Raw genomic sequence first — 25,766 nt, forward strand, 5'->3', positions numbered from 1 at the left:
AGAGACACCCTGACTTATTCAAAGACACCGTGGGCGGTGCAGAGGATGAATAAGCATGATTCACTGCCACTCTGGCACCCGGGGCACGAAGAATAATAAAACGCAAAGAATTGTAGCCGCCTGAGTAGTAAATTAAGAGATCCGGGGCTCAGCTAGACTCTAGACATCAATGTTACCATGGCAACAAGGGCCCCAGCGTTCAGCAGCTATTACAGACCAGGCATCTGAGAGGCTAGTCTATGTCACAGCCAAAGCCCACGGGGCTAGCAAAGAAGACCAATTAGCATATCCATTCATTAGGGGCCTCTGCACACTTCTTCTCTTAATTCCAATTAGTTGTTTGTTTGAACCAACGTCTCTTGCCTGCATTATACTCAATTAGTGCCTTTTAGCCACTGGAAATAGGCTGGAATCCCCACAAGGACCTCACAATTTCCCCAGCCTTCGTGTCTTCCCCCTAGGGGTCGAGGCTTATACAGTCACAAACCCATGGCCCTCAGTCCCTCGAAATGAAAACATCTCTCACTGTAGGACTGTACTCGACAGATGGAAACTCTGCTCAGGAATGTGATGCGCTAAGGGTTCTTCCTGGAACCCAGCAAAGTAGGGATCTCGGGCCATTATCTGGACCATTCAGGTCAAGGAAACCCTCTGGCCTTAGCCAGTGAGCCTGCTGGCTACGCTTGCTGGCCACTACTCAGAGGCTAGCTGTTCGGGAGGGGGAATTTCGGGCACCAGGGACCATCCTGGCATCATCAGAGTCGGGCAATAGCTGTCCCAGCTTGAAGGACTGCCCTTCAAGGTCCAACCCAAGCCCCGCCCACTCTGGGAAGCCTTCCCTGATCTCTGCAGCCCCAAATAAGTTCCCCCCTTCCACACACTCTGAAGACGACACCTTGTGCTGGCAGTATTCACGGGCAGCTTCAGGCCCTAGGCTGGCCTGGAGCTTCCTCACCCGTGACTTCAGAGTCCACAGGTCACTACTGCTGGATGGGTCTGGGCTTCTAGAGTGTGCCCAGCACTGCCCGGGTGACTCCAGTGGCAAACAACTCTTAAGCTCCATGCACATGATCTCCCAGAGGATCCCTGAAGATTTAGCCAATCCATAGGTAAGGAAAACACACAACCGCTCTTTGATGGCTCTGGGACACACTCCCCCCTCCCCCCCCCACACATACAATTGTGGGAAGTGACCCACAGGAACAGATGTCATAAACTAGCCCATCTCATGGTAGAGGCAAAACCTCTCTGAAGAATGCCGCCATCTCTTCCTTCCTTTGAGGACACGAGGACCCAGTCTATGGGCTTCTGTTCCCCATCGGCAACCCAGCAACCACGTGGTTTTACCGGAACAGGCAAGCAGGAAAGGAGGCTTAGAGAAGCAGGTGCTAACACCTGCGCCCAAGGACGGGGCATTCGGTCTGAGAGACTTGAGTCATTTGCCGTTGAATCTGCTGTCAAAGCCTCTCCTTTCTCCCTCCTCTCTTGCATCTGTAGTCACCGTTCTTTTGCAGCCCATTAGCCACTTCTGGCTCCAGTCTGCTGTACCGTTTAGCAGATTGCTTTTTTCCTCCCCCAAATCAGCAGGAATGGTTTCTCCTGTAGCTAGAGTCTCCTGGGTGTGAACTCACACCGATTTCTGTCTTTGAGACCCTATGGGATTTTGTTATTTTACCCCACCCAACAGCTGGCATTCCAGAAGGCAGCCTGAGCTATAGTCAAAATATGTCGCAAATATATAAAGTATATACCAAACCCCAAGTTACCCAGAATGCTAGGGCGTGAGAGATTCTGGAGAATGGAATATTTTGTTGCCTGAGGTCACATTACTCCAAATCTCCTTTTGTCTTCCCACTCTTGGGGTTTTCCCCCAGCTTTATTGAGATATACTGACATATAACATAGTAAAAGTTTAAGGTGAACAAGGTGAATCCACTTCTATATTTGAAAATGATTATCACCAGAGTGTTAGCCAAGAAACCCTTCATCACATCACATGATTGCCATTTCTTTGCTATGGCGAGAACACTTAAGATCGACTCTCTTAACTTTCAAGCATATGATACAGTGTTATTAACTATAGTCACCACGCTATGCATTAGATCCCCAGAACTTATCCACCCTATAACTGCAAGTTTGTACCCTTTGACCAACATCTCCCCAATCCCCCTACCCCAGCCCCTGGCAACCACTACTCCACTGTTTTTCTATGAATTCAGTTTTTGTTTTATTTTATTCATTTTTTAATGTTTATTTATTTTTGTGTGTGAGAAAGTGTGTGAGCAGGGGAGGGGCAGAGAGAGAGGGAGACACGGAATCTGAAGCAGACTCTGGGCTCTGAGCTGTCAGCACAGAGCCTGATGCGGGGCTCAAACCCACGAACCGCGAGATCATGACCCGAGCTGAAGTTGGGCACTTGACTGACTGAGCCATCCAGGCCCCCCGAGTTGGGTTTTTTTAGATCCCACTTAAATGAGAGCACACGGTATCTGTCTTTCGCTGACTTATTTCACTTGGCATAATGCCTTCAAGGTCCATCCATGTTGTTGCTAATGGCAGGATTTCCTTTGTCATAGCTAAATAATATTCCTCTGTGTGTGTGTGTGTGTGTGTGTGCGCGCGCGCGTGTGTGTGTGTGTATCACAATTTCCTCATTCATCCACTGATAGACACTTTGGTTGCTTCCATATCTTGCCTACTGTGAATAATGCTGCCTCCCACTCTTGTTTTTTGAAATCTTGTCCAGTTAACCTATCTTCTGGTTTTTGAGGCTTGCAAAGGATTTCAGGATTCCCATATTTAACACTAGGAATCAGGGGCACCTGGGTGACTCAGTTGGTTAAGCATCTGACTTCGGCTCAGGTCATGATCTCACAGTTCATGAGTTCGAGCCCCAGGTTGGGCTCTGTGCTGACAGTTCAGAGCCTGGAGCCTGCTTGGGATTCTGTGTCTCCCTCTCTCTCGTCCCCTCCCCCACTTGCATGAGCCCTCTCTCTCTCTCTCTTTCTCAAATAAGTAAACATTAAAAATTGTTTTTAAAAAGGAATCACACAAAATACTCGACTGGAGAAAGTGTAAGAGACCAGATTATCTATCCCTTGGAATATATTTTGCTTTTATTAAAATCCTAGAGGTGTGAGCTTCCCTTTTTTCATCAGTGGCCTCTCTCTCTTCAAATTAGTGTATGGTCGGGGTCGGGGACTCTTGTCAAGGAAGAGTCCTAATTAGTGACATTCTGGTAAATGGAATCTTTATTTTAAATTAACCACTATTGGGGCACCTGGGCGGCTTGGTCAGTTAAGTATCCAACTTCAGCTCAGCTCCTGATCTCACAGTTTGTGAGTTAAAGCCCCACATTGGGCTCTCTGCTGACAGCTCAGAGCCTGGAGCCTGCTTCGGATTCTGTGCCTCCCTCTCTCTCTGCCCCTCCCCTGCTCATGCTGTCTCTCTCTCTCCCCCTTTCTCTCAAAAATAAATAAACATTAAAAAAATTTTTAATTAACCACTATTAAAGCTGTCTTCATTAGAATAGCCTGGGCTTGGAATTACGAATAAGTCAATCTCTCTAAGCTATTGTGCTAGTTTTCTTGGTTATGCATATGCCCAGAATCTCATTATCTCCAACATTCTCAGCCACCTGGGTGTAATGGGGGTGTGATTTATGAAGGATCACAAACTCCTCGCAGGCCTTTTAGCCACCCAGGCTCCAGTGGGGTGGACCGAACAGACCAAAACTGCTATACAATGTTTTTGGCTCTTTCTACTAATTTTCCTTTTGTTGGATCTCACATTGGCTTCAGGAGTTATATATGTCTGGGAAACTGACACTGCAAAGTTCTGGCTTGTTCCCTGCCCTGATGCTAAGGGATAAATATAGATCTCAACCACTACAGAAATGTGGCCAGGATTCCAAGGGGTGTGTGCGTGAGGGGCAGTGACTGTTCAGGCTATTCTGACGTGTGGGCTACAGAAAAGCTTCTTTATGTCCAAGACCTTCTTTGGGGAGGGGAGGGGCAAAGCAGGAGCCTGGCCCCTAAAATCAGAACACATAACCCACATTTCAAGGGGCTCATGGGTCGACACAAATAAGGAATATTGTAGGTGGCTCGGTGTGTGTTGGGGGGGTGGGCAGAGCAAAGAGAATCTTTCCTGACACCCTGGATCCTTTTGCATGAGATCAGCCTTATGAAAAAAGAAAGTTATTCTTGGCCATGTCCCCTCACCCCCAACTCCCACCCACGCCCACCCCCTGCACACGCTGATACTCAGCTCTCAATTGAGAAGAGCAAGACTTAAGCTTTCCATTGGGCCTGTAGTATCTTGGGCGCTGGAGGAGAGCAGAGGGCGGGTAGAGCATGAGGTGAGGGGGATGGGGAGTCACTCATCCTCGTGACCCAGAATATCCCCCCCTCCCTGTGATGGTGAGCTTGCTTTTCCAGAAGGGCTTTCCTTTGATTCAGGGAATGGGCCAACCAATGAGAAAGGGGCATGTTAGATTATTTTGGGGAAGGGCTCGTGCCAGGAGGGTGCACTTTTACTAGGCGACAAGTGTCCCCAGCAACCAGTGTCTCCTGTACCAGCAGAAGCTCGGGAACTCTCACCCCCTTGCCTGCCTCTGCCGCGTCTTTGCCCACTGACCAGCCATGAGAAGGCAGCTCCGGTCCAGAAGGGCTCCGGCCTCTCCTTACGGTTATCGCTACAGACTTGTGAGTCCCAGGGAGCAGACTATTTTGCTGTCCCTTGTTAGTGGGGTTGTGGTGTGCGTAGATCTTGGCTTATGGCTGCTTCTCCTCGGCATGGGCAGGAACAGTGAGGTTTATGGAAGCCTATAGTTTCAAGATCGAGCAGCGACTCCTGGCACCCCACTGAACCCTACATTGCTGCATTGAAGGAGGAAGCCCCTCTTCCTGGGGAACAAAGATAAGGGAGGGGAAAGATGCCAGAGAAGAAGCGGCCTTCTAACATTGGGGGAAGGGGGGAGTCTAGAATTTAAACAGACCTTTTGGAGTCTGAGAGTAGAGATTTCATTCCCATAGCAGGAAATTCAGCCAGGGGAGAGGGAAGGGGAAAGAGGAAACCACAGACCCAGCTGTCTTGGTCCCCTTGGGTGGGAGCTTCTCAGGAACCCGGCTGCTCTTTTCCTAGAGCAGAAATTCCAAACTAGTGCTAAAATCACAGAATCGTTGCTAGAAGCTGGGAGTAATCTCAGACATCATCTCTCCAGAAGCCCTCGGTGTAGAAAGGAGGCTGCCGGGGCTCAGAGCGCACGAGTGACTCACAGGTTAGCAGGAGAGCCACAGTGAGAATGCAAGTTTCCCCATTTCTAATCTTGTGCTCTCTCTGTTATATGTGCAGTGTGCAACTCCCTAGCCCCCTGATCCTCCGCCACCCGCCTCCACCCTGCGTGCCACCCCACCCTGCCCAACACACACACACACACACACACAAGCCCATGCACGGGCACATGCACACATGTGCACACACACCTCCCTCTAGTTGCCATTTATCTCCAGGGTGCATTACAGAGTTCTTTGAACCCAGAGTTTCTTTGAATTTACTTTGCTCTAAATCATTATATATGCCCCATGCAGTACTTTTTTGGGGGTGGGGGAGTGTAGTCTGAAATCTCCCTTAGAGAGGGCTGTGATCCGAGCCCCAGGAGGAAACAAAGCTTAATCCATTTTTCTTTGGAAATGGCCACTTGTATAAGCAGGGATTTAAGTAAAGACTGTCAACAGCCAGCAGAGGAAAACTCGAATCCTTCTAACCCCATATCACCCTACAGAGGGCTTCCCTCAGCTTTTCAGCCATACGGTGTAGAAGCTTTCTTTTCACATTTCCAAAGTCCCTCCCAGGTTTCAGAGTGGTCACGATCCGCAGGGCACATATAACTATTCCTTCCCTGGCTTCTTTTCTATGTAACTTTGCTAAAATGTTGTGTATAATTTCAATTCTTTGTCAAGTGCACCAGAAGATCTTGCTCTTTGTAAGAAAGACTTGATTTTTTCAATCTTTTTTTTTTTTAGTAGGATTCGAATTTTATTTTTTTTTAACACGAAATGTAGTGTCAAATCGGTTTCCATACGACGCCCGGTGCTCGTCCCAACTTTCAAATGCGTCGGGGGAATCTCGCTCTTTATAGGGAGTACTCGATCAAATTTGAAAAGAAACTCTTTGACGCCGTGAATAACCGGATGCTAATTTCCCTTTTAAAATTAACCAGCCATTCAAACGTTTACGGGGTGTTACTCAATGCAGGGCACAAATTTATCCTTTGGGTCATACTGTTTGTTTATGTGTTTATATGTTTATATATTTAGAGTGCTCAAAATGGAGCCACCCTCTGCCCTTCAGATCTTCCCTTTTAGGGCAACAGGATGGCCACAGCACACACCCACTGCTACCTTCCAACACATTCGCACACACCATCACATGAGGGCAGCGCCACTTTAGGAGACCGGCAAAAACAGACCCTCTCATCACCGAAGGGTTCCCCGCAGGATCCGGTTAAACAGTTGCACAAGAGGGTCTCTCTTGCACCATATGAGGTTCTCCTACACTTGGAAGCAGAGGGGAGGAAAAAAAAGATAGTCGAGGTTCCCGAAGCCCGGGCACTGTGAGAGCCGTGGGGGAAATTAGCTCTGAGAAGGTTAATTCTTCCCGGGAGGGTAAAGCTTTAATGACAAGCCATCTTTAATGGGATTATCACGAAAGCTCATATCTACAAATAAGATCAGGCTGAGGCCAAGGCCAGCTGCCGCCTCTGCGGAGTGGAGGTGGAGGGCGGGCACACAGGCGACGTGGAGAGAAAAAGGAAGTTGTGCAAATATAAAGGCGATACAAATCCCTCCGCGATGCACTGTTACACTTCAAATTCCCCGAGGTTCCCAGACGCAGGAGATTCTTCGGGGGCGTGATGACCACCCACCACAGCGCCCAGTCCTGCTGAGGTTAGGGCGACAGGCTCTGTGGGAGCAAATTCCCCCGGGGTCCAGCCTCAGAAGTTTGAAGTCAGGCGGTTATCCCCGGCACTTGTTCAGTACCTGATGGTTACCTAGCTGTGGGCTCCGCACTGTGGAGGGCCGTCCAGGAGTTACAAAATACCGACTCCGGGGGCCCCTGGGTGGCTCAGACGGTTAAGCGTCCGACTTCGGCTCAGGTCATGATCTCGGGGTCCGTGAGTTCGAGCCCCGCGTCGGGCTCTGTGCTGAGTGCTCAGAGCCTGGAGCCTGCTTCGGATTCTGTGTCTGACTCTCTCTCTGCCCCTCCCCCCCCCCAAAATAAGTAAACATTGAAAAAATTAAAAAGAAAAAAAAAAAAAAGAAATACTGACTCTGTCCCCTGGGTGCTCAGAATGTAGTTTGAGAAGCTAGACGTGTACCTGTGTTCACGCACAAGTCAAAGAGATTTACGAACATTTAATTCATCCATTTAACACAGAGTCCACGTTAGAGTCAGAAATCCTCGATTATAAGCACCTGCAATCTCTTGGGAACACAGAACCTAACACATTGTTGTGCTCCAGAAATCTGTTAATCACCTCTAGGCACTTGTCTTTGGTGCGACAGAGGAGAAACGTCATCGTCCAGGGTAGCAAGACCTAGGTTCTGAGACTGTCAACTCTATCACACACTTGCTGTGTGGCTTTACCTACATCCAGTCCCCTGTCTGGGCCTCCGATGGACAAGGGATCTTCAAGGTCCCTGTCAATTCTGATACAGTGTGTGACATGAAGCTGTCCATTTATACAAATTAGAGAGCAATTCAAGAGTGCTTATAATCAGGAGCTAGACAGCGCCGGGCAGACTGAGTACCGAGAGCAGAGCCTTGTCATTCTGTGTCACTTTTACTGATTCTGAACAACCCGATTTTCCAAGTATCGCCCCCCCCCCCCAACTAATGGCAGCATTTTTAGCTGAGTGTCCTCTAAATGGCCTTTGAGGAATCAGGCAGGGAGGGGGAGGCACGGAGCCCCTGGCCTCTATCATTTGACGCATCCAACCCCAACAGGTGCACAGGCCCGGCCACTCTTCAGATTTGGACAGCAAGAGAGAAGGGAGGGTGGCCTCATTTTCTGCGGCCGCAGTGAGCCTTCGCAGAGCCACAAAGAGCAAAGAAAGATCCACCTCTCCCGCCTATGGCTGGGAGGCATTTGAAATACCGTTGGTGACGTCTGGGTTTCTCTTTTTTGGTTTAATTTTCTTAGAACCACTCAGAGAAGATTACGGTTTCAGATCTCCATGGCTGCAGTCGATCAACAAATATGTGCTGAGCGCTCACTACGTGCCTAGATTTTTGCCGAGGGTTATGGGGTGCGGGGGTGGGGGTGGGGGTGGGGACTAAGGAACTATCTGTTGAAGTTCCGGCCCTCAGGTGGTCTGTTCAACCAGCTTAAGGCAGGAAGAGGTTCCAGCTCAGGGGACAGAGAAGCGACCAATAAACCCCTATGTTCTTCTGCTGGGAAGGGAGTCTAAGTTTTGAGGACGGGCACAGCAGCTGGCCTCTCCTCCTGCTGTCTGTCCCAGGCTACTTTTCGCACAGCTTGGGCTGGTAAGGTTGAGCACCCGCAAGGGTGCAGGACCGGGGGTGGAGCTGGCTTAGACTCAGAATTTGCCATCACGGACTCAAGTGCCTAAATTGACTCCATCCTCGGGGCGCCTGGCTGACTCAGGGGGAGCACGCGACTCTTGAGCTCGGGGTCGTGAGTTCGAGCCCCACGTTGGGTGCAGAGATCACTTAAAAATAAAAATCTTAAAAAAAAAAAAAGTAAATAAAATAATTCCACCCTCCAGTGTCGAACTCAGCTCTACCCTGAAAAGCCAGACAAAGGGAAGCGGGAGGCCGGGGCCCCAGGACAGAGTAGCGACATAAGCAGTCCTAGGGGAAGAGCCAAAAGGCGTGAAGGCAAGAATAAAACTTACACCTCTGCGGAAAGAGTATTGGGTCAAAAGTGGGTCAGAGAAGGAATATTTCCTCCCAATGAAGAGAGAAAGAAAACGTGCCTCTTGTAACAACCGGTACGTGAATGGGGAAGTGGAAATTCGAAGCATCTCCAAATCTTGAGTCACTTTCCATTTATTTTCTTTCAACTTTTGAAACATTTTGAAACATTTTTTAAGCTTATTTATTTATTTTAAGAGAGAGGGTGAGCAGAGGAGGGGCAGAGAGAGAAAGAGGAGAGAGAGAATCCCAAGCAGGCTCCGCACTGCCAGGGCAGAACCCAGGGCAGGGCTCAAACTCACCAACCGTGAGATCATGACCTGAGCGGATATCCAGAGTCAGACACTTAACTGACTGAGCCACCCAGGCGCCCTGTTTTCCATTTCCTTTTGGCTGGCGGGATGTGCCGCTGGAAGTTTTTTTGTCGAAAAGGGGATTGTGTTTTGTCACCATTCCAGGACGATCAGGATGAAGTAAACCAGAACTACTTGGCAGATGAAGAGGAAGAAGCGGAAGAAGAGGCTCGGGTGATGGTGGTACCCGATTTGGAGGAGGAGGAGGAGGAAGAAGGACAGGAGGAGGAAGAGGAGGAGATAGAAGAGGAAAAGGAGGAGGAAGAGGGTCAGGGTCCGCCAACAGGCAATGCCTGGTGGCAGAAATTGCAGACCGTAAGCGAATACCTGTGGGATCCGGAGAAAAGGATGTCTCTGGCCCGAACAGGTCAGAGTTGGAGTAAGTCCCAGTTGTCCCCATGCCCCAGTCGGGTGTCCTTTGCTTTTGGCTTGGTGTCCAGGACTCCTTTACCATACGTTGGATGGGCTTGTCTGCAAACTTCTCTTAGATTTCATGTAAAGGGCTCGGTGCCTAGGGACATGCCTGGATGTGGGCAGATGCCATGGGAAGAAACTCCGACCGAGCAGGTAAACACACTGGCTTGTGGAGCTGAAATCCGCTGGGCTCAACTTCATTCACGATGCAGAGACAGTAAGGATGAGTTGGAAAGGCACAGATTTTTTTTTTTTTTAAGGAAGTCCCAGCCCTGTCACTCTGTATCTGTGTGGCCTTGGGCTCATCATTTACCCTCTCTGAGCCTCTGTTTCCTCACCTGCCAAATGAAGGAAATGATCCCTACCTTGTCTCTCTCAGCCGGTCGGCCTGAGGCTCCGATGAGATGTTAAAAATGGAAAGTTGGAAGTGCAGTTGACCGTTGAACGGCACAGGTCTGACCTGCACGGGTCCACACAGGGTTGCTTTTGGTTTTGTTTCTGTGTTTTCCGAGAAGTACAGGCTAGCGCTGTAAACGTTAAGAGGTTCTTTCCTCTAGCTTACTTTATTGGAAGAAGACGGTATATATAACACAGGTAACATACAAAATAGGTGTTAACGGACTACTGACGGTATTGGAAAGGCGTCTGGTCAACATGAGGCTCTTCGCACTAAAGGGTTTGAGGACAGTCAAAAGCCAGACACAGATTTTCGACTGCACGGGCCTGCCGCCCCTGAGCCCCACGTTGTACAACCGTACGGCGCAGGGGACCGTTTCTAGGATACAAGCCCCAAGGCCCTGCCGACCTGAGCAAGGGTTTACAGGATCTCATCATTTCGCTCAGTGACGTCAGAGAAGGAAAGCCGAGGGGCCTGCCCTGGGCGCCAGCCTGTGGGTGCCTCGTGCTCCCACGGCGTGTGCACAGAGAAATCGGGTTTAAAGGGAGCGTTTCCAGCGATTAAGGCTGAGCCCCCGTCACGCTTCATCAACGGCGGAATTGCATTTCTTAGCTTTTCGTCTTTGTGCCACACGCCGCCACCGCTTGTACCTCACAGCTTCCCCAGACTCCTTTCCCAGGGCCTTGCTCACCTCTTGCTCTACGAATGCAAGAGCCTTCTCCTCAGGAGGTTTAGCCTGGGATAAAATTCACACTCGCCACAGTCTCTGCATGGCCCAGAAAAAGAGCGGCCGCTGGTTTGGAACTCAGTTAACCCACAGGAGAAGGGCAAAATAGATGACTCTGTGGATGAAATAAGAGTCCCCTAGCGCCCAGGGTCTAGGTTGCTAAAGTTGATGGTCATGCCTTCTAAAGGCCCCTCTGGCTGAGAATTCTCTCCCCTCCTAGTTTACGTCTCTAATTCAGCTCAGTCAAGGTGAACCGGCCAGCCCTCCTTCCTGGAATTAGGCATAGCAGGTGTGGCGCCGTGAGCAACACCCACCTCCCTTCACCCCTCCTCAGTTCCCAGCCCCACCCCCGCCCATCCCTCAAACTCTCAGCTGGAACAAATGTGCCATTCAAGGAACATTCCGACATTCTGGAAGCTGTAGGCAAATGCTGGACGCTCGCTCCAAAGGGGGCACAGCTGTTTCTCCCTTGCCTAAAGAAGACTAGAGACACGGGCTGTGAAATGCAAGTGTGATTCTGGGAGAGAGAGCCACGCTTTAACCCCTAAACAGCCAGCCATTGGAACCTCACCAGAGAAGCTGATCCAAACTGCTCCTGTGGAGAATAACCCGTAGGCCAAGAAAGAGCAATGAGGGAGAAAGGTTCGAGTGCTCGGGGAAGATAATGGCGCTGGGGACTCTGCATGGCAGGCCATATCCAGGCCTCTGGACAGGAGGTCTGAGGAGAGCCCGGGAACTCAGGCTTCTGCTGTCGGGCTATGCCTGGGCCATGGGCAAATGGCGATGTTAATGCATAGACCACCAAGCGTATGCTTTGCTGTCCTCTTGCTTGAAAACTAGGTGTCCACTTGGGCATTTACTAACCCTATCCCAGCCTGGACATCAACATGACCAACATATTCACCCAGCCTATGATTACATTCTGGGTTTTTTCTTTGGTAGCTGGGTAGCCTCTATTTTTAGGAACTATATGTTATTTTATTGGATACTGACAAGAACCATATGAGGTAGTAATATTATTGTCCCCATTTTACAGATGCAGAAACTGAGGCTTAGAGAGGGTAAGTAACTTATCTAAAGCCCCGCAGTCAATAAGTGGCAGCACTGGGATTCAAACCCAGGTCAGATGAACACGGGGGTGTAATTCTCTTGCCGGAACACCACACTGTCTTCGTGAACGGTAGTGATGAGCAAAGCCCTGATGGGTCGGGTCTCAGGACCTGATGGGATGTTTTGGTGGGGGGAGTAAAGAATCTGGATCACGGGTGCCTACTACATCCAAGATATCCAGGTCTATACAGGCTTGGGGAAAGCATTCAGGAGAGAACCCTGGATTACCTAGAGGAGTGGCCCAAGTAAAACTTGGATGTCCAGAGCAGAAAAAGTTGGAGCGACCAATAGGCTCTGATGGGTATGGTGCTTGGTTTTCCTTGGTGGGGATGGGGGTGGGTGGGAAGCTGTGTTAGCTTAACCTATGGCAGACTTCAGGGCACCCATCCCGGGTGAGGCTCAGGGGACTCACTGCTAGTGCCATTCTCCTACCTACAGCTTCCTAGCCACACATCCTAGACAAAATGGAAGCTATACCTCCAAGGGAACGTACCTGTATTCTATTGCTTTCCTTTCGTTCATGAAACTGAGTCTTCTAGTCCCCCAGGATGGCTCCAGCCATCGGCCCATCCCCAGGATGGGGGTGGGGGTTGAGGAACGGAGGCAAAGACACAGGGCACATCCCATTAGGGCAGCCAAGAGGCAGGAGCCCAGGATCACACAGGTGCTACCGTGTCCTCTCCAGGGACTCCAGCTGAATCGATGCGCTCATGCTCCCGTTCTGCTTCAGTTCATCTTATAAAACATCAAGCTTCCATTTCCAGTTGGGTTACTAAGGATCTTTCTTCTCGTTTCCTGTCCACTCCCCCCCACTCTTTTTTTTTTTTTTTTTTTGGCTAATTTTCTCTGGTTCATGGTTCAATTTAAAAATTATTATTCGGATTCAGTTTTGGGTACAGCAAAGTTACGTGGTTTGTTCCAGTTTCTGGTTCACGATTCAGTTCAAATCTGTAGTTCCGACATCGTGTCACTGCTGTGAGCGGAGCCAGATACCGTTGCCCGAGAGAGAGCCTCAAGGAGACTTGGAAAGAGTTTCTCAGCTGCAATCTCATGCTCATTCACCTCGCTCGGGGCTGCCTCGAACGGGGGCAAACCTAATCCCGATGCCACTCACAGAGGAGGGGCTCACACAACCGTGCTTCTGGTCCGACAGCAAAAATCATAATAATAACAATGGTGAGGGCTGCCATTTAAAGAGCACTGGGTAGGGGCGCCTGGGTGGCTCAGTCACTTAAGCGCCCAACTTCGGCTCAGGTCATGATCTCACATTCGTGGGTTCGAGCCCCCACCTCGGGCTCTGTGTTGACAGCGCAGAGCCGGGAGCCTGCTTCGGATTCTGTGTCCCCCTCTCTCTCTGCCCCTCCCCCCACCGCTCACGGTCCGTCTCTCTCTCAAAAATGAATAAACATTACGAAAAATAAAGAGCACTGGGTATCTGCCAGGCTCTGCGCTCTGCTATTTACATGCATCTTTCAAGGCTAAGAAGTCGGTACGATTACTGTTCTTGTTTTACAGATGAGGAAATTGAGACCCAGGAGGGTGAACATGTCCAAGATGAAACAGCTAGGAAATGGTCAGGTCAGGATAGGATGTAAGGAAAAGCAGAATTGCCGGGATTGTTAGGCATGTAGATCAGTATATGAGCTTAAGGGCTACCCTTATTCCCATTTTACCCGTGAGGAGTCGGCGGTAAGGAGAGGTTCTGTCACTTGGCCAGGCGCACAGGTATAGAGCATCCAGGTAGCAAGAGTCAGTAAGTAGGGCTCCTTCCTCCTTCCCTCCCCGTCCTCGTTCCTTTTGAAAAGTCGAGCCACTTAAATATTTGCTAAAGATGAGTAAGATTTGAAATAAGTAGGGTGAAGCCTCACTTTGCCTTGATTAGAGACAAGTCCAGTGGAAATTAATCAAAAGTTTGAATGATAGGCTACGTGAAAAGAAATGCAGTTTTCATCACTTGCAAATACATATAATCACTGGAACCAAGCTGCTAGGACTCTTCAGGGCATCTGCTTTAATGAATAGCGAAGAATGATTTGTACTTAGGACATCAACCGTTGCCCAGAGGGCTCCCAAGCAATTTGCCCTCCGCGGTACATTCAACTCCGCTCCCCTGTGATCTTGCCATCGGTCATCATCTGCTCAGCAAGCCCTTCCATCGGAGATGCCGTAAAGGTACACTGCGATCAGGTCTCCGACACAATTCTCACGAACTCCAAATTGGTGACATCTGAATAAGCCAAGGACATACTGAATCTGGGGGATTTGAAGAGACGAAAAACAACCAAAAAACAAAAATAAAATGCCAACGTGTTTGGGTTGGTTCTGGCTCAGGAGTTCGAGTGAGGAGGCGGGGTCTGTTGGCAAGCACTGATCACTCTCCTCTCTGATTGTTCTGCAGGCCTGATCTTAGTCATTTACTTCTTCTTCTATGCCTCCCTGGCTGCTGTGATTACCCTCTGCATGTACACGCTATTTCTGACCATCAGTCCTTACATGCCGACCTTCACCGAGAGGGTGAAGCCTCCTGGTGAGTGCCAAACGCCCTGTGCTGTCAGAACTTGCTGGACGGAAACCTGCCTCCGCAGCATGTTCAGCCTCAATTAACTTTGGCTCTTCCCGGTAATGACTTAGGGATTCCATTATTAAGAGTAAAAGTAAAATGGTATTTGGCAAATTACGGTCCTTTTTATTTTGATTGCCTGGGGGGGGGGGGTGAAGGTTCCATGGGAATCAATACAAAAAAAAAATTATCCCAAGAATGAGTTAATATATCTAAGACCTGTTTTCATTGCCAGGAGTGATGATCAGACCCTTCGCCCATAGCCTTAACTTCAACTTCAACGTTTCCGAACCTGACACCTGGCAGCATTATGTCATTAGCCTAAATGGCTTTCTCCAGGGTAAGTTCCTCTGAAGGGGGGAAATCTCTTTGGAAGGATGATGGGGATGGGGATTCAAAATTCGCAATGCACCAGAAACCCCACTCTTATTAACCCCAGCCCATCCCGGTCTTTCTTTACCTTGCACCTCCCTCAGCAACTGTACATACAATCAAAACCGCTCTAGTTTGGGATTGTATGTTGCCTTGAAAGCATATAAGCCAACTCTCCAGCACTCTGCTGAGTTCACTGGGGCAGAGAACTTGTTTTCTTTTCTTGAACATTCTAGGGCACCTACTTATGTCCTGGGCTCATCCAGATGAGTCCTGGGCTCAGTAATTATGAAAGATAATTCGAGGTGGGGGTAGTGTTGAGGAAAGAAGGGTGTTTTCCAGAACGGGAAGATTCCTGCCCCCCTATACTTTCTCAAGGGAAGGGAATTTGTTGCTTGGAGATGGGCCATCTTCAAGGAAGAGAGCAAGGGTCTTCATTTAATAGCATCCCAACAGGGAGTTAGAGGAAGAATCTCTCTGGGTGACAGTCACTCCAGCATTTTTATTGCAAGTGTTTGCAAGATGCCTATCTCTATAGCGTCATCAGATACCCTTTCAGGGACAAATGAGTGGCTTCTGGAGAAGCCCTTCCAAAGAGTGAAAACTGAGGTAGCAATTTGTTGAGGGTTCAACACAGAGCACACAGGCTATCAAAAAGGAGCCCCAGTGGGTTTACCTTGCTGCACCAATTATTTGTGGCAAAAAGCCAGTTGGATCGGTCTGGTTGTCCCTTCCTGGCCAAAGGGGGTACAGATAGGAAGTGGTAGAATGTGCACTGAATTAGGAGAAAAACAATCTCTTACGTGGTGGGAAGTGTTATGTAAATGCATAAATTTTGTCATTCAACCTTAATTCTGCATAGCAGAATCTACTGTCTCCAGTTTATGAATGGGGCAACTGAGGCTCAGAAAGGGGAAGTAACAGGGTGCCCGAGTAGCTCAGTTGGTTAAGCGTCCAACTTCGGCTCAGATCATGATCTCGAGGTCCGGTCTGTGAGTTCGAGCCTTGCATCGGGCTCTGTGCTGACAGCTCAGAGTCTGGAGCCTTCTTTGGATTCTGTGTCTCCCTCTCGCTCTCTGCCCCTCCCCCGCTCTCTCTCTCTTGCTCTCTCTCTCAAAAATAAACATTAAACAAATTTAAAAAAAAGAAAGAAAGAGGAAGTAACGTGATAAAAAGTCTCCTGGCAGCTGAACCAGTGTTTAAACCCACATCCGTGGTTTTGACCCCCTTGCTACTCAAAGTGCAATCTAAGACCCGCAGCATCGGCATCGCCTGGGGGGTTGCTACAAAGCCAGGCTCTGGGGCCCTGCCCCAGACCGGTTGGGTCAGGATCTGCACTTAAACAAGATCCACAGGTGATCTGTATGAACTTTAAAGATTGAGAAATACTGCTTTTCATAATTCTTTGCTGCTGCCATATGACCAGGAGTCAGAAACTCAGTTTTGTATCTATCAGTCATGCTCAGTGTCATTTTGGGTAAGTCTGAGTTTCAGATCCCTCACTTGTAAAATGAGGGGGGCTGGGTCCTCTCTGAGTCCATGTAGTTCCTTTTTGAGCTAAAAAAAAAAATGTTTTGGGCATCTTAGCCGGCGCAATATCTTCTTTTCTTTCAAAATACTTGTGAGATATTACAGGCGTGTTGCCAGAATCTCTGCTGAGGAAATCCCTCCGAGAAGCTAGTAGATGGAGAAATACCGATTCTGACCTGATGACAGAGGTGGAGAACAGTAGGGAAAGCACTGGGTTTTTAGTTCCTAAGTGTAGATAACATGCCCTACTTAAAAGGGACACATCTCTGAAATAGACATCCCAGAGTATCAATTTCATTCCCAGGAGGACTGGGATTTTGCAATAAGGGTCATGCCCATGTCACATTATTTTTAATGGAACTATCTCAAGAGAAACAATGAGCATGTGATTAGAGCTTCTATTTAGAAACTTCTTATTTGCACATAGTTCTTGTTCTAAAAAAAAGATTAAAACAAAACCTTGAATTGAACGTAGCTTTGTCAAAGGCAAAATAAAGGCTTAACCATAATTGGAATAGATTTTAAATTCCCAGTTGCTCCTGAACAATATTAAACCCAAGTCACAACCTGTCTAGATGAAAACCCAGCAGGACATTTGGAGTTTTACCACTGGTAGATCACAGGTGCACAATTTCCTCTGAAAAATGAAGCTACTGGAGGGGCACCTTGGTGGCTCAGTCGGTTAGGCATCTGAATTCAGCTCGGATCATGATCTCACAGTTTGTGGGTTCGAGCCCCACGTCAGGCTCCACACTAGTAGTGGGAAGCCGGCTTGGGATTCTCCCTCTCCCTCTCTCTCTGCCCCTTCCTCTGCTCGTACTTTCTCCCCCTCTCAAAAGTAAAAAATAAATCTAAAAAAAACCAAAACACTAAGATACTGGGAACATGAGTGCACAGAGGCTGGATCTGGCAGGACTAACTAGATTCATTCATTTAAAACAAAACTGGAAATGATGCAATAATTTCCAAAGCTCAGTTCCATGGCATCTGGTGGGCCAAAGAGTGAGCTCACAGACAGCCCCTTTTAGCTCTCTCCCTGATGTGCATGCCTTGCGCACATGTTACGTTCCATCCAATGTAAAGGGACGTGAACTCTGAGTGCCTCGGGTCTACTGAGTGCCTCAGTAGACAAGATCTTACCCTCTCAGTGGAGGCTCTGTGGTTGTTGTTAGTTTCTGTCTTTCTTTTTTTCTTTTTTGAAAGTTATTAGAGAGAGAGAGCGCGCGCATATGCTAGGGGCAGAGAGAGAGAGACAGAATCCCAAGGAGGCCCCTCTGTCAGTGTAGAGCACCACAGGGGCTTTAACTCATGAACCGAGATCAAGAGTCCCATGCTGGGATGCCTGGGTGGCTCAATCGGTTAAGTGTCCAACTTTGACTCAGGTCATGATCTCACAGTTCTTGAGTTCAAGCCCTACATGGGGCTCTGTGCTGACAGCTCGGAGCCTGGAGCCTGCTTCTGATTCTGTGCCCCCTCTCTCTCTGCCCCTCCCCTGTTTGTGCTCTGTCTCTCTCTCAAAAATAAATGAACATTAAAAATTTTTTAAAAAGAAAGAGTCTGGTGCTTAACCGACTGAGCCACCCAGGCGCCCCTGGTTTCTGTCTTTCAACCTAACTTCTGTTTTGCAGTGCTAACTTCCCTCGGTAAGGGATGAGAAGCTGGTTTTATCTCCTCTTCTTCCTCCCTCTCGTCTTCTTCCTCTCCCTTCCTCCTGTCCCACAACACGCACGTCTCATTCTCTTGCATCAGGTGGCTCTCATGGACCTCAAAGGGAGATGTTTCCCAGACTGAACTTAAAGAGATTTAGTCCAAGAGTTTCACTCCTTTATATAAGCCATGCCATGACATGATTCAGTCCCTCTTCCAAGATCTGTCCACCGTGTACCTATTCCTCTTCCAGAAGTAGAAGAGGCCGCCCCCCACGCTTACAATTTGCTATAGCTGAAAAGAAATAATGGAGAATAGAGAGAAGTTATAAGGTGACCAACACATGACCCAGAGGTAGATATTCCAAAGTTCCAAGGCAATGAGAAGCAATCAGATGATGGGCCGAGGGGACTAGCCCCAAAGGCTTCCCGGAAAGATGTTACTGATGAAAGTCCCCGGGGAACGGAGGCCCGGTCACAGAGCCTGGGCCAGACTGACTGGCCTTTCAGAGGCTCACCAGCAAGCTGGGGAAAGGAAACTAGGGAGGAGGACTACTGAAAGCATGGCCTTCCCCTGTAGCACCCGTCTAACGTGACCCTTTGCCACCCACACACATGCTTTAGGTTACAATGACAGTCTTCAAGAGGAAATGAATGTGGATTGTCCCCCGGGGCAGTACTTCATCCAAGATGGCGACGAGGATGAAGACAAGAAGGCCTGCCAGTTTAAGCGCTCCTTCCTGAAGAACTGCTCGGGCTTGGAGGACCCTACTTTTGGCTACTCTACTGGACAGCCCTGCATCCTTCTAAAGATGAACCGGGTATATTGGCCCTTGATACTCCGGCGATGATAAGTTGGATGAGCTGGGTAGGAGGGCTCTGGCCACTCCATTTCTCTTGGGCTCTGTCTTCACACACTGCACGTTCGGCCATTTTTACTGACAGCATCATTAATACAAACAACCAGATCAACCTATCAAGCAATAATAGCTTTTTCTCCCTGAACGCTTCCTATTTCCACTCATCTCCCCCACCCCCAGCCTGCCCTTTGATGCCCTCTATCAGTAATGAGGTCCTGGGCTGTTTGGAACAGGGGACTGACATGACGTGGGGGGACAATTCTTATAGCATAAAAAATGCATTTTCCTCCTCTCCTGCCATGCCTTAGGTGGGGTAGAGCCTTACCTAGGCACATCCCTCTTAAAACCAGAAAGTTCTTTACATCTTCAGGATTATCTTGCTGCAGTTACCATCGTATGAACATCAGTCCCAAACACCACTAGGGGAAAGCCAAGCTGCACAGTTCTGAAGATATTTTGCATTCTTTGCCCTCTGTAACATTCCTGAGAGGGCAACATAGATGAACTTTATGCCTAAGGAAGGGATGGCTTAAGGGCGGTTAAGAAAAGTCCCATTTTTTATTGTCAAATCTGTTTTCTTTTTTTGATTATATATATATATATATATATATATATATATGTAAAAACACTGGCTTTTCTTTTCATAGATTGTAGGCTTCCGTCCTGAACTTGGAGATCCTGTGAAGGTTTCCTGCAAAGTTCAGGTAAAGTGCCTTTTTTTTTTAAAGTTTATTTATTCATTTTGGGAGAGAGAGCGCACAGGACTGGGGCAGAGAGAGAGGGAGACACAGAATCCCAAGCAGGCTCTGCACTGTCAGTGCAGAGCCTGATGAGGGGCTCGATCTCACAAACCGGGAGATCATGACCTGAACCAAAGTCAGATGCTTAACCATCTGAGCCACCCAGGTGCCCCTAAAATGCCTTTTTGAATAGGTACTGTTAGCACATCTATTTTATGCAAAAAGATGGCTCATCCCTTCCAAGGGCTTCCTCATGGATGATTGGCTATGGGTTAGGGAAAGGGTTAATCTTTTCATAACTACACCTCCCTTTAGTACCTTCAGGCCTCCGCACTGCCAGAAAGCATTCAGGTCATGTGGGTGCGTGTGTGCCTGTGCTGATATATACCTGTGAAAGCCGAAGAAGAGCCTCAGCTAAGGCCCACAGCAGGGAACGACAGTGTGCCACGTCATTAATTGGGATTCTGTTTACGCTTTTGCTTTTACCTCTAATTACTTGTTTCTTTGAACTAAACAAACAGCTTTCATTAGAGTCATTAGTCCCTGCTTTTAAAACAGAATTTCACTTTTTGCAGCAATGACCAGTGGCACTGGGTGTTGCAGTAACAAATGACTACAAGGGAAGTAGAAACAGAACTCCATTAATATGCTAATTAACTGTCCTTCGGGAGACCATTAACTCCTATCTCATCTGCGCCAATTAGCTCCTTTGTAGGAAAAAGCCCTAGATCTTGGGTTTGCTTCCCAGACTGAAGCAGTAGCTCCCTCTGGTTTCGTAACATCGACCGCACCCCCCCAGCCCTGGACAGTTGCAAGACCTGGTGTGTGAAGCTGGGTGATCCCACTCTCAGTACTAGAGATACAGCTCAAAGCTCCAGGCTGGACGGTGACAGATCAGAAAGCAGCAAAAGGCGGCATGTATTCATTCAGCAGGCGTGTATCGATCACTTATTATATACCAGGTACTTTGCTAGGTGCTGGGGGTGCCAAGATAAATATGACTCTGTCTCCGAAGTCAGGGCAATTGCGTATTACAGCTGCTATGAAAGGTGGAGCGGGGACATTGAAGAGGGAAAGGTTCCTTCCACGTGGGAGATGGTGACACTGAAGATGAGGTTTTGGTTTTTTTTTTTTTTTTAAGTTTATTTATTTATTTATTTATTTATTTTGAGAAAGCGCAAGCAGGGTAGGGGCAGAGAGAAAGGAAGAGAGAGAACCCCGAGCAGGCTCCGCGCTGGCAGCCCAGAGCTCGATGTGGGGCTTGAACTCACGAACCGCGAGATCATGACCTGAGCCAAAATCAAGAGTCGGACGCTTAACCGACCGAGCCACCCAGGCGCCCCGATGATGAGTTTTGAAAGGTCAGGCAGGGGTTTGCCGGGTGAACAAGGTAGGAAGGACATTCATTGTGTGCACACGTACATGGGTATGTGTAAACACACACACGTGAGGTGTGACTACAAACTAGTGGGACCGATTCCACAGAGTATTCACACAAAAAAATGAATTTCATTGCTTTTTAGAGGAATGTGTAACTAAATCATAAAGACCAACTCAGTCCTAAACCAACGTATTAAGTGGATAGAATCCTGCTTACGGTTCCCTGGTGGAAGCCATTCATTTTTCAGCTTACACAGACTCTTGCTGAGAACTGTCCTTTCAAAAGACAACAAGCAATATTAAGTCTTTACACACTGTATAGTAATCAATATTGGTCGAAATCCACACCCACTTGTGGAAATCAAGCAGGATAAGGACATTACTAGGATGAATTAAGGCGTATCGTATGAACGATTACACTATATTGACAGAATAATCACATGCCCCCCGTGAGTGATTTGCTGCTGGTGATGCAGTGTCTGTCCCTTATCAGCCCCCAGCCCTCTGCTATTTAGGACAAGCCTAATGCATAGCCAGACAGCTCAGTCCCCTACCTGATACGCTATGATGATGGTAGAGTTGTTTATTTAATCATTTCCAGTTATGGGTCCCCTCTTGCTTATCGTCCTGACGTCACCTGCTGTGCTTAAGCAGAGAATATGGTCAGAGACATGAGTTTAGGTGGGCCAGACTCTAGGCTGTGTCCCTATGAGTCAGGTCCCTGTGCACCTGGTGTGACATGCCATGAACCGAGCCCACGGTGTATGAGTCGTCGTGCAGTGGGATTATCTAGACGTGGTCTAATTTACACCTGCCTCAAGGTCCAAGACCGGGTGCCAGGCCCAGTATGAGTTCTTTGGAGAGGGCCTGGTGTGTAGGCTCTTGTGCTGGAGCAGCTAAGGCAAGCCCTTTGGAGTCCTCCGTCTGGCTCCTCTAGGAGCCAGTGCAGAACCATATGGAGCACCTTGGGACTCCCCAGTCCAGACCTTCCATTCAGTAATCTTGGAACTGGAAACCAAGGCACAATCTCTTTCTGGAAACGCTCTGGGGGATAGGTCTTCGGTAAGCTATGCCCCATTCTGCTTTCGTGGGTCTTCCTGGGACAGTTGGTTGTGGGTCACACAGTGATTTCACCTGGGGCACAGGCCCCTTGAGCTCAGGCTCCAACTCACCGAGAGACCCGGCATCCGTCATATACCTGCTTTTACTTACAGAGAGGTGATGAAAATGACATCCGATCCATCAATTACTACCCAGAGTCGGCTTCTTTTGACCTTCGCTACTACCCTTACTACGGCAAACTGACTCACGTAAGCCTGTATCCTTTTCAGTCTTTGCTGTCAGAAAGAGACACAGGAAGGAAGGGCTGTTTGGTATCTACGGGAATTAGGAGGCAGCCGAATTAGGAATTAGGAATTAGGAGTCAGCGGGGTGAGTAGCTGCCGGCCAAGACCAGCAGCCCCCTCTACCAATTCCCAGTACAACCGCTGCTTTCCAAATCTGAAGGAATCTCAGATAGGGTCTGGTCTGACTCCTTCAGTTTACAGATGGAGAAATTAGGGTTCGGAGACAGTGACTTGCCCGACACACACAGCTAATTAGTGACAGAGCCGGGAGGAGACAAATCACTGTCGTTGCACTCAGCTGTGCCCAAATAATCACACTTGCCTGTTCCGCCCAGTGAAAGCCCCAGGGCAGTGGTTGTGGGTCATACGGTGAGGCTTCGTCTCTGGCGTAGAGGTTTGAAAGATCCTAGTTCTGCTTTGACTCATGGTCTGATATCCAGGAAATCATATCACGCAGAGGCAGAATTCGTTTTCCCCAGAGGACAGTCAGACATCTGAGAGGGACTTACAAGAGAAATGTGTGATTTCCCCCACTGTCCCAGGGCAGAGCGGGCATGTCACTGGCTTTAGCCATCTGTGACTTGGCATCATGGGGTTTGCTCGGTTCCCTTTGCGAGGGGTTATCCCATCCCGCACTGACTGTCTGATCCCTTCCATCCTGTGACCCACCCCCGCCCTGTCCCCTCTTCACACTGAGGATTCATTGTTCTTCCGCCTACAGGTTAACTACACCTCCCCACTGGTGGCCATGCACTTTACAGACGTGGTGAAGAACCAGGCGGTGCCCGTGCAGTGCCAACTGAAGGGCAAGGGCATCATAAATGATGTCATCAATGATCGTTTTGTGGGGAGGGTAATCTTTACTCTGAACATAGAAACCTAAGGACTTCAGGGGCCACTTCCGCTAGTTCTGTTTCTGTTCTAGTTCATGGACCCCTGGTAGTTCCTGAATTCTTTTTCTTCAATCAGGACACAGCCAGACGGACACTTAAGACAGCAGATGATCTTTCCTTGCCTTTGACATATGTGTAAAATGACATTGTGGCATTGATTTTTTAAAGATAGTCTCTCCTGATGACAAATAGATTCTATTAATTTCCTCCCCCCGCCCCCACTTAAACGAAAACCGTTCTTGCTGCTACAAGCCTCTCACCGTAGTGTAAACATAGTGTCTGATAAAATTCACAAGGGCCATGAAGGAGACTTTCTATGATGGTTTGAAATTCATCGTGTTTTGTAAGATTCTGTTGTTTTGAGAGGTGAGATTCCTCCCAACCAGGCTGATAACTAACCTTTTTTTTGTTTGTTTGTTTTTGTCTTAACCTGCCTGGCAAGTTCCTTCCCTGGGAATCGCCGATCAGACCAACCCAGAATACACCTAGGGCTACCAGGCCTAGAGAACTCTATACCCAAGGGTGCTTGAGGGACTGGCTGTCTCAAATGGGCAACTAAAACAAATACTGATTTGAAGACTAGGTTATCTTCAACTGGGACAGAAAGCAGTGCTAACTGGATATCGTTCTGGAATAGAAACGAAGACCTTTCCTATGACTTTTTTGGGAGGCGGGGTCCATAGCGACTGGGGAGAATACCTACCATGTGGATGTGACCGGTATTTGATTCCTTGCTCTGTGGTGTCATCATCCAAAGGCCAACATCCTTGCATGCAGGTCTGCCTCGGCTTCAGGGAAAGGAAAAAACAAGGAAGATTTCCGCCAGCGAATTATTCTTGGGCTGTCTGCTTGACAGTACTATAATGTTCTTTGAGAACATCGGGGATGGGCGTGTTGACCCCCGGCTACAGCCCTGGGGATTGAAATCATGGTCTGCCAACTGATACGTGGTGAGACAGAGAGCTCCTGCCGGGTCACCCTAAATCCAAGGCCCGTTGCTAGCGTTCCATTTGGCTAGAAAACGACATGAGGCCGATGTTTACCCAGGTTGTGGATCGGCCAGGCTGCTTTGTCTTAGCTTTGGCCATGGGATCATTCCACTGCGTCTTAACACCTCCACCAGGGGGAGGGCTGGGACAAGGAGAAAAAGCGAGCATTTGAGAATGGCATAGGGTCTCAGGGTCCAAAGTAAGCTGAAATGCCATCTAGAAGCATCCGGAGTCTGAATGTCCTCTATACTGTTTATGCTCTCCCAAAACAGGGAACTGGCAGTCTGGTAGTGAAGACATACAAGCAGAGAAGTGACTAGGAACTCGTGTGACGAGTTATAAAACCAGTATGTGGAAATGCTAGGGGAACATGAGGAAAAGTAACTAACTTGAGCTGAGAAGGTAGCAGAGGGAATTTCACCTGCAAAGTCACGATCACGAAAGACCACGGTGTGTTTGGGTAACTGGGGGCAGTTCGTGTGGCTGGAGTGTAAGGGGCTCAGAGGAATGACCAGGAGTGGCAGGGGATTAGACTAGAGAGAGAGCCCTAGAGAGAGGGCTGGGGTTTAATCCAGTAAGTGAAAAGGAGTCATTAAAGTCTTTTAAGCTGGGAAGCTCTGTGATCATATTCGCACTTCAGAAAGAGCACTTTGGCAGCCACAATAGGAAGGGTGGGTCGGAGAGGCCAAGCCTGGGGAATGAGGGAGAAGGAAGAGTCGAGAATGACTCCACGGTTTTGAGCGTGGCTGGAACCGGCGTGATGGTGATGTTGATCAAGACTGGGAACACAAGAGAGAAGCGAGATTGGAGAGCAAGATGTGGTCCATTTTGGACGTTTAAAGCTCATGATTCCTATTGGCCGGACACTGATCACAAGCCGTCATCACAAGCGGGGTGGGGGAGAAGGAAATCTGAGAACAAAAGCAACGTGTGCCTAAGTGAACTCTCTTAAGAAATTCTAAGCTATTTAATCTCAGGCATCTGAGCCCGTCCTGTAAACACACCACAGCAGCGATCTAGTCTCTCAGATACTGTTTTTCTCTCCGCTTGTGGCAGGAGGCGCTACTAGGGTGTTTCAGAATCCCCTTCCCGCTTGCAAGGCAGTAGAGGGGAGCTGACCTCTACTAACAAGCGACGAAAGATATTCGATGGCAGATCTGTGGGAAATACAAAACAAAACAAAACAAAACACCGAAACTGTCTTCCCCCAACCCCTTTCCTTACCAGATTCGAGTTTCAGAGCGAATCTTTTAAAAAAGAAACAAAAGACTTGAAGACTATAACTTGAAAACCACTTTAAAAAAATACCTCCGCAAAACCAAACTCTCAAGATTCAGTAGCAAAAGGTCATAGAACATTAGGTCTGGAAAAGGGCGTTAGAGCGTTTAGAGAAATCAACCTGCCTCGCATCTGACTCCAGGTCCAGTGCTCTTTCTACTCTGAGCTGCTGCTTACCAGGAAGCACCGTCCTCTTTAAAAATCAATGGGTGATCCCGAACATTTTGAAGC

The 25,766-nt window shown here is 48.5% G+C and overlaps 1 protein-coding gene across 2 annotated transcripts; it reads left to right on the forward strand.

Annotated features, from left to right (window-relative positions):
* Positions 1–4,531: 4,531 nt before the first annotated feature.
* Positions 4,532–25,554, forward strand: ATP1B4 (ATPase Na+/K+ transporting family member beta 4). 2 transcript variants are annotated; one of them, XM_043569838.1, is made up of 8 exons: positions 4,532–4,706; positions 9,399–9,672; positions 14,340–14,468; positions 14,737–14,841; positions 18,674–18,870; positions 19,557–19,613; positions 22,244–22,339; positions 23,097–25,554. In XM_043569838.1, the coding sequence occupies exons 1-8, from the start codon at positions 4,644–4,646 to the stop codon at positions 23,256–23,258; spliced, it is 1,083 nt and encodes a 360-aa protein (XP_043425773.1). In that variant the 5' UTR covers positions 4,532–4,643; the 3' UTR covers positions 23,259–25,554. The 2 variants fall into 2 exon arrangements, with proteins under 2 accessions (XP_043425773.1, XP_043425774.1); XM_043569839.1 differs by having other exon boundaries at positions 9,399–9,660.
* The last annotated feature ends 212 nt before the right edge of the window (positions 25,555–25,766 follow it).

Source organism: Prionailurus bengalensis, chromosome X (assembly GCF_016509475.1).
Source record: "Prionailurus bengalensis isolate Pbe53 chromosome X, Fcat_Pben_1.1_paternal_pri, whole genome shotgun sequence".
NCBI lineage: Eukaryota > Metazoa > Chordata > Mammalia > Carnivora > Felidae > Prionailurus > Prionailurus bengalensis.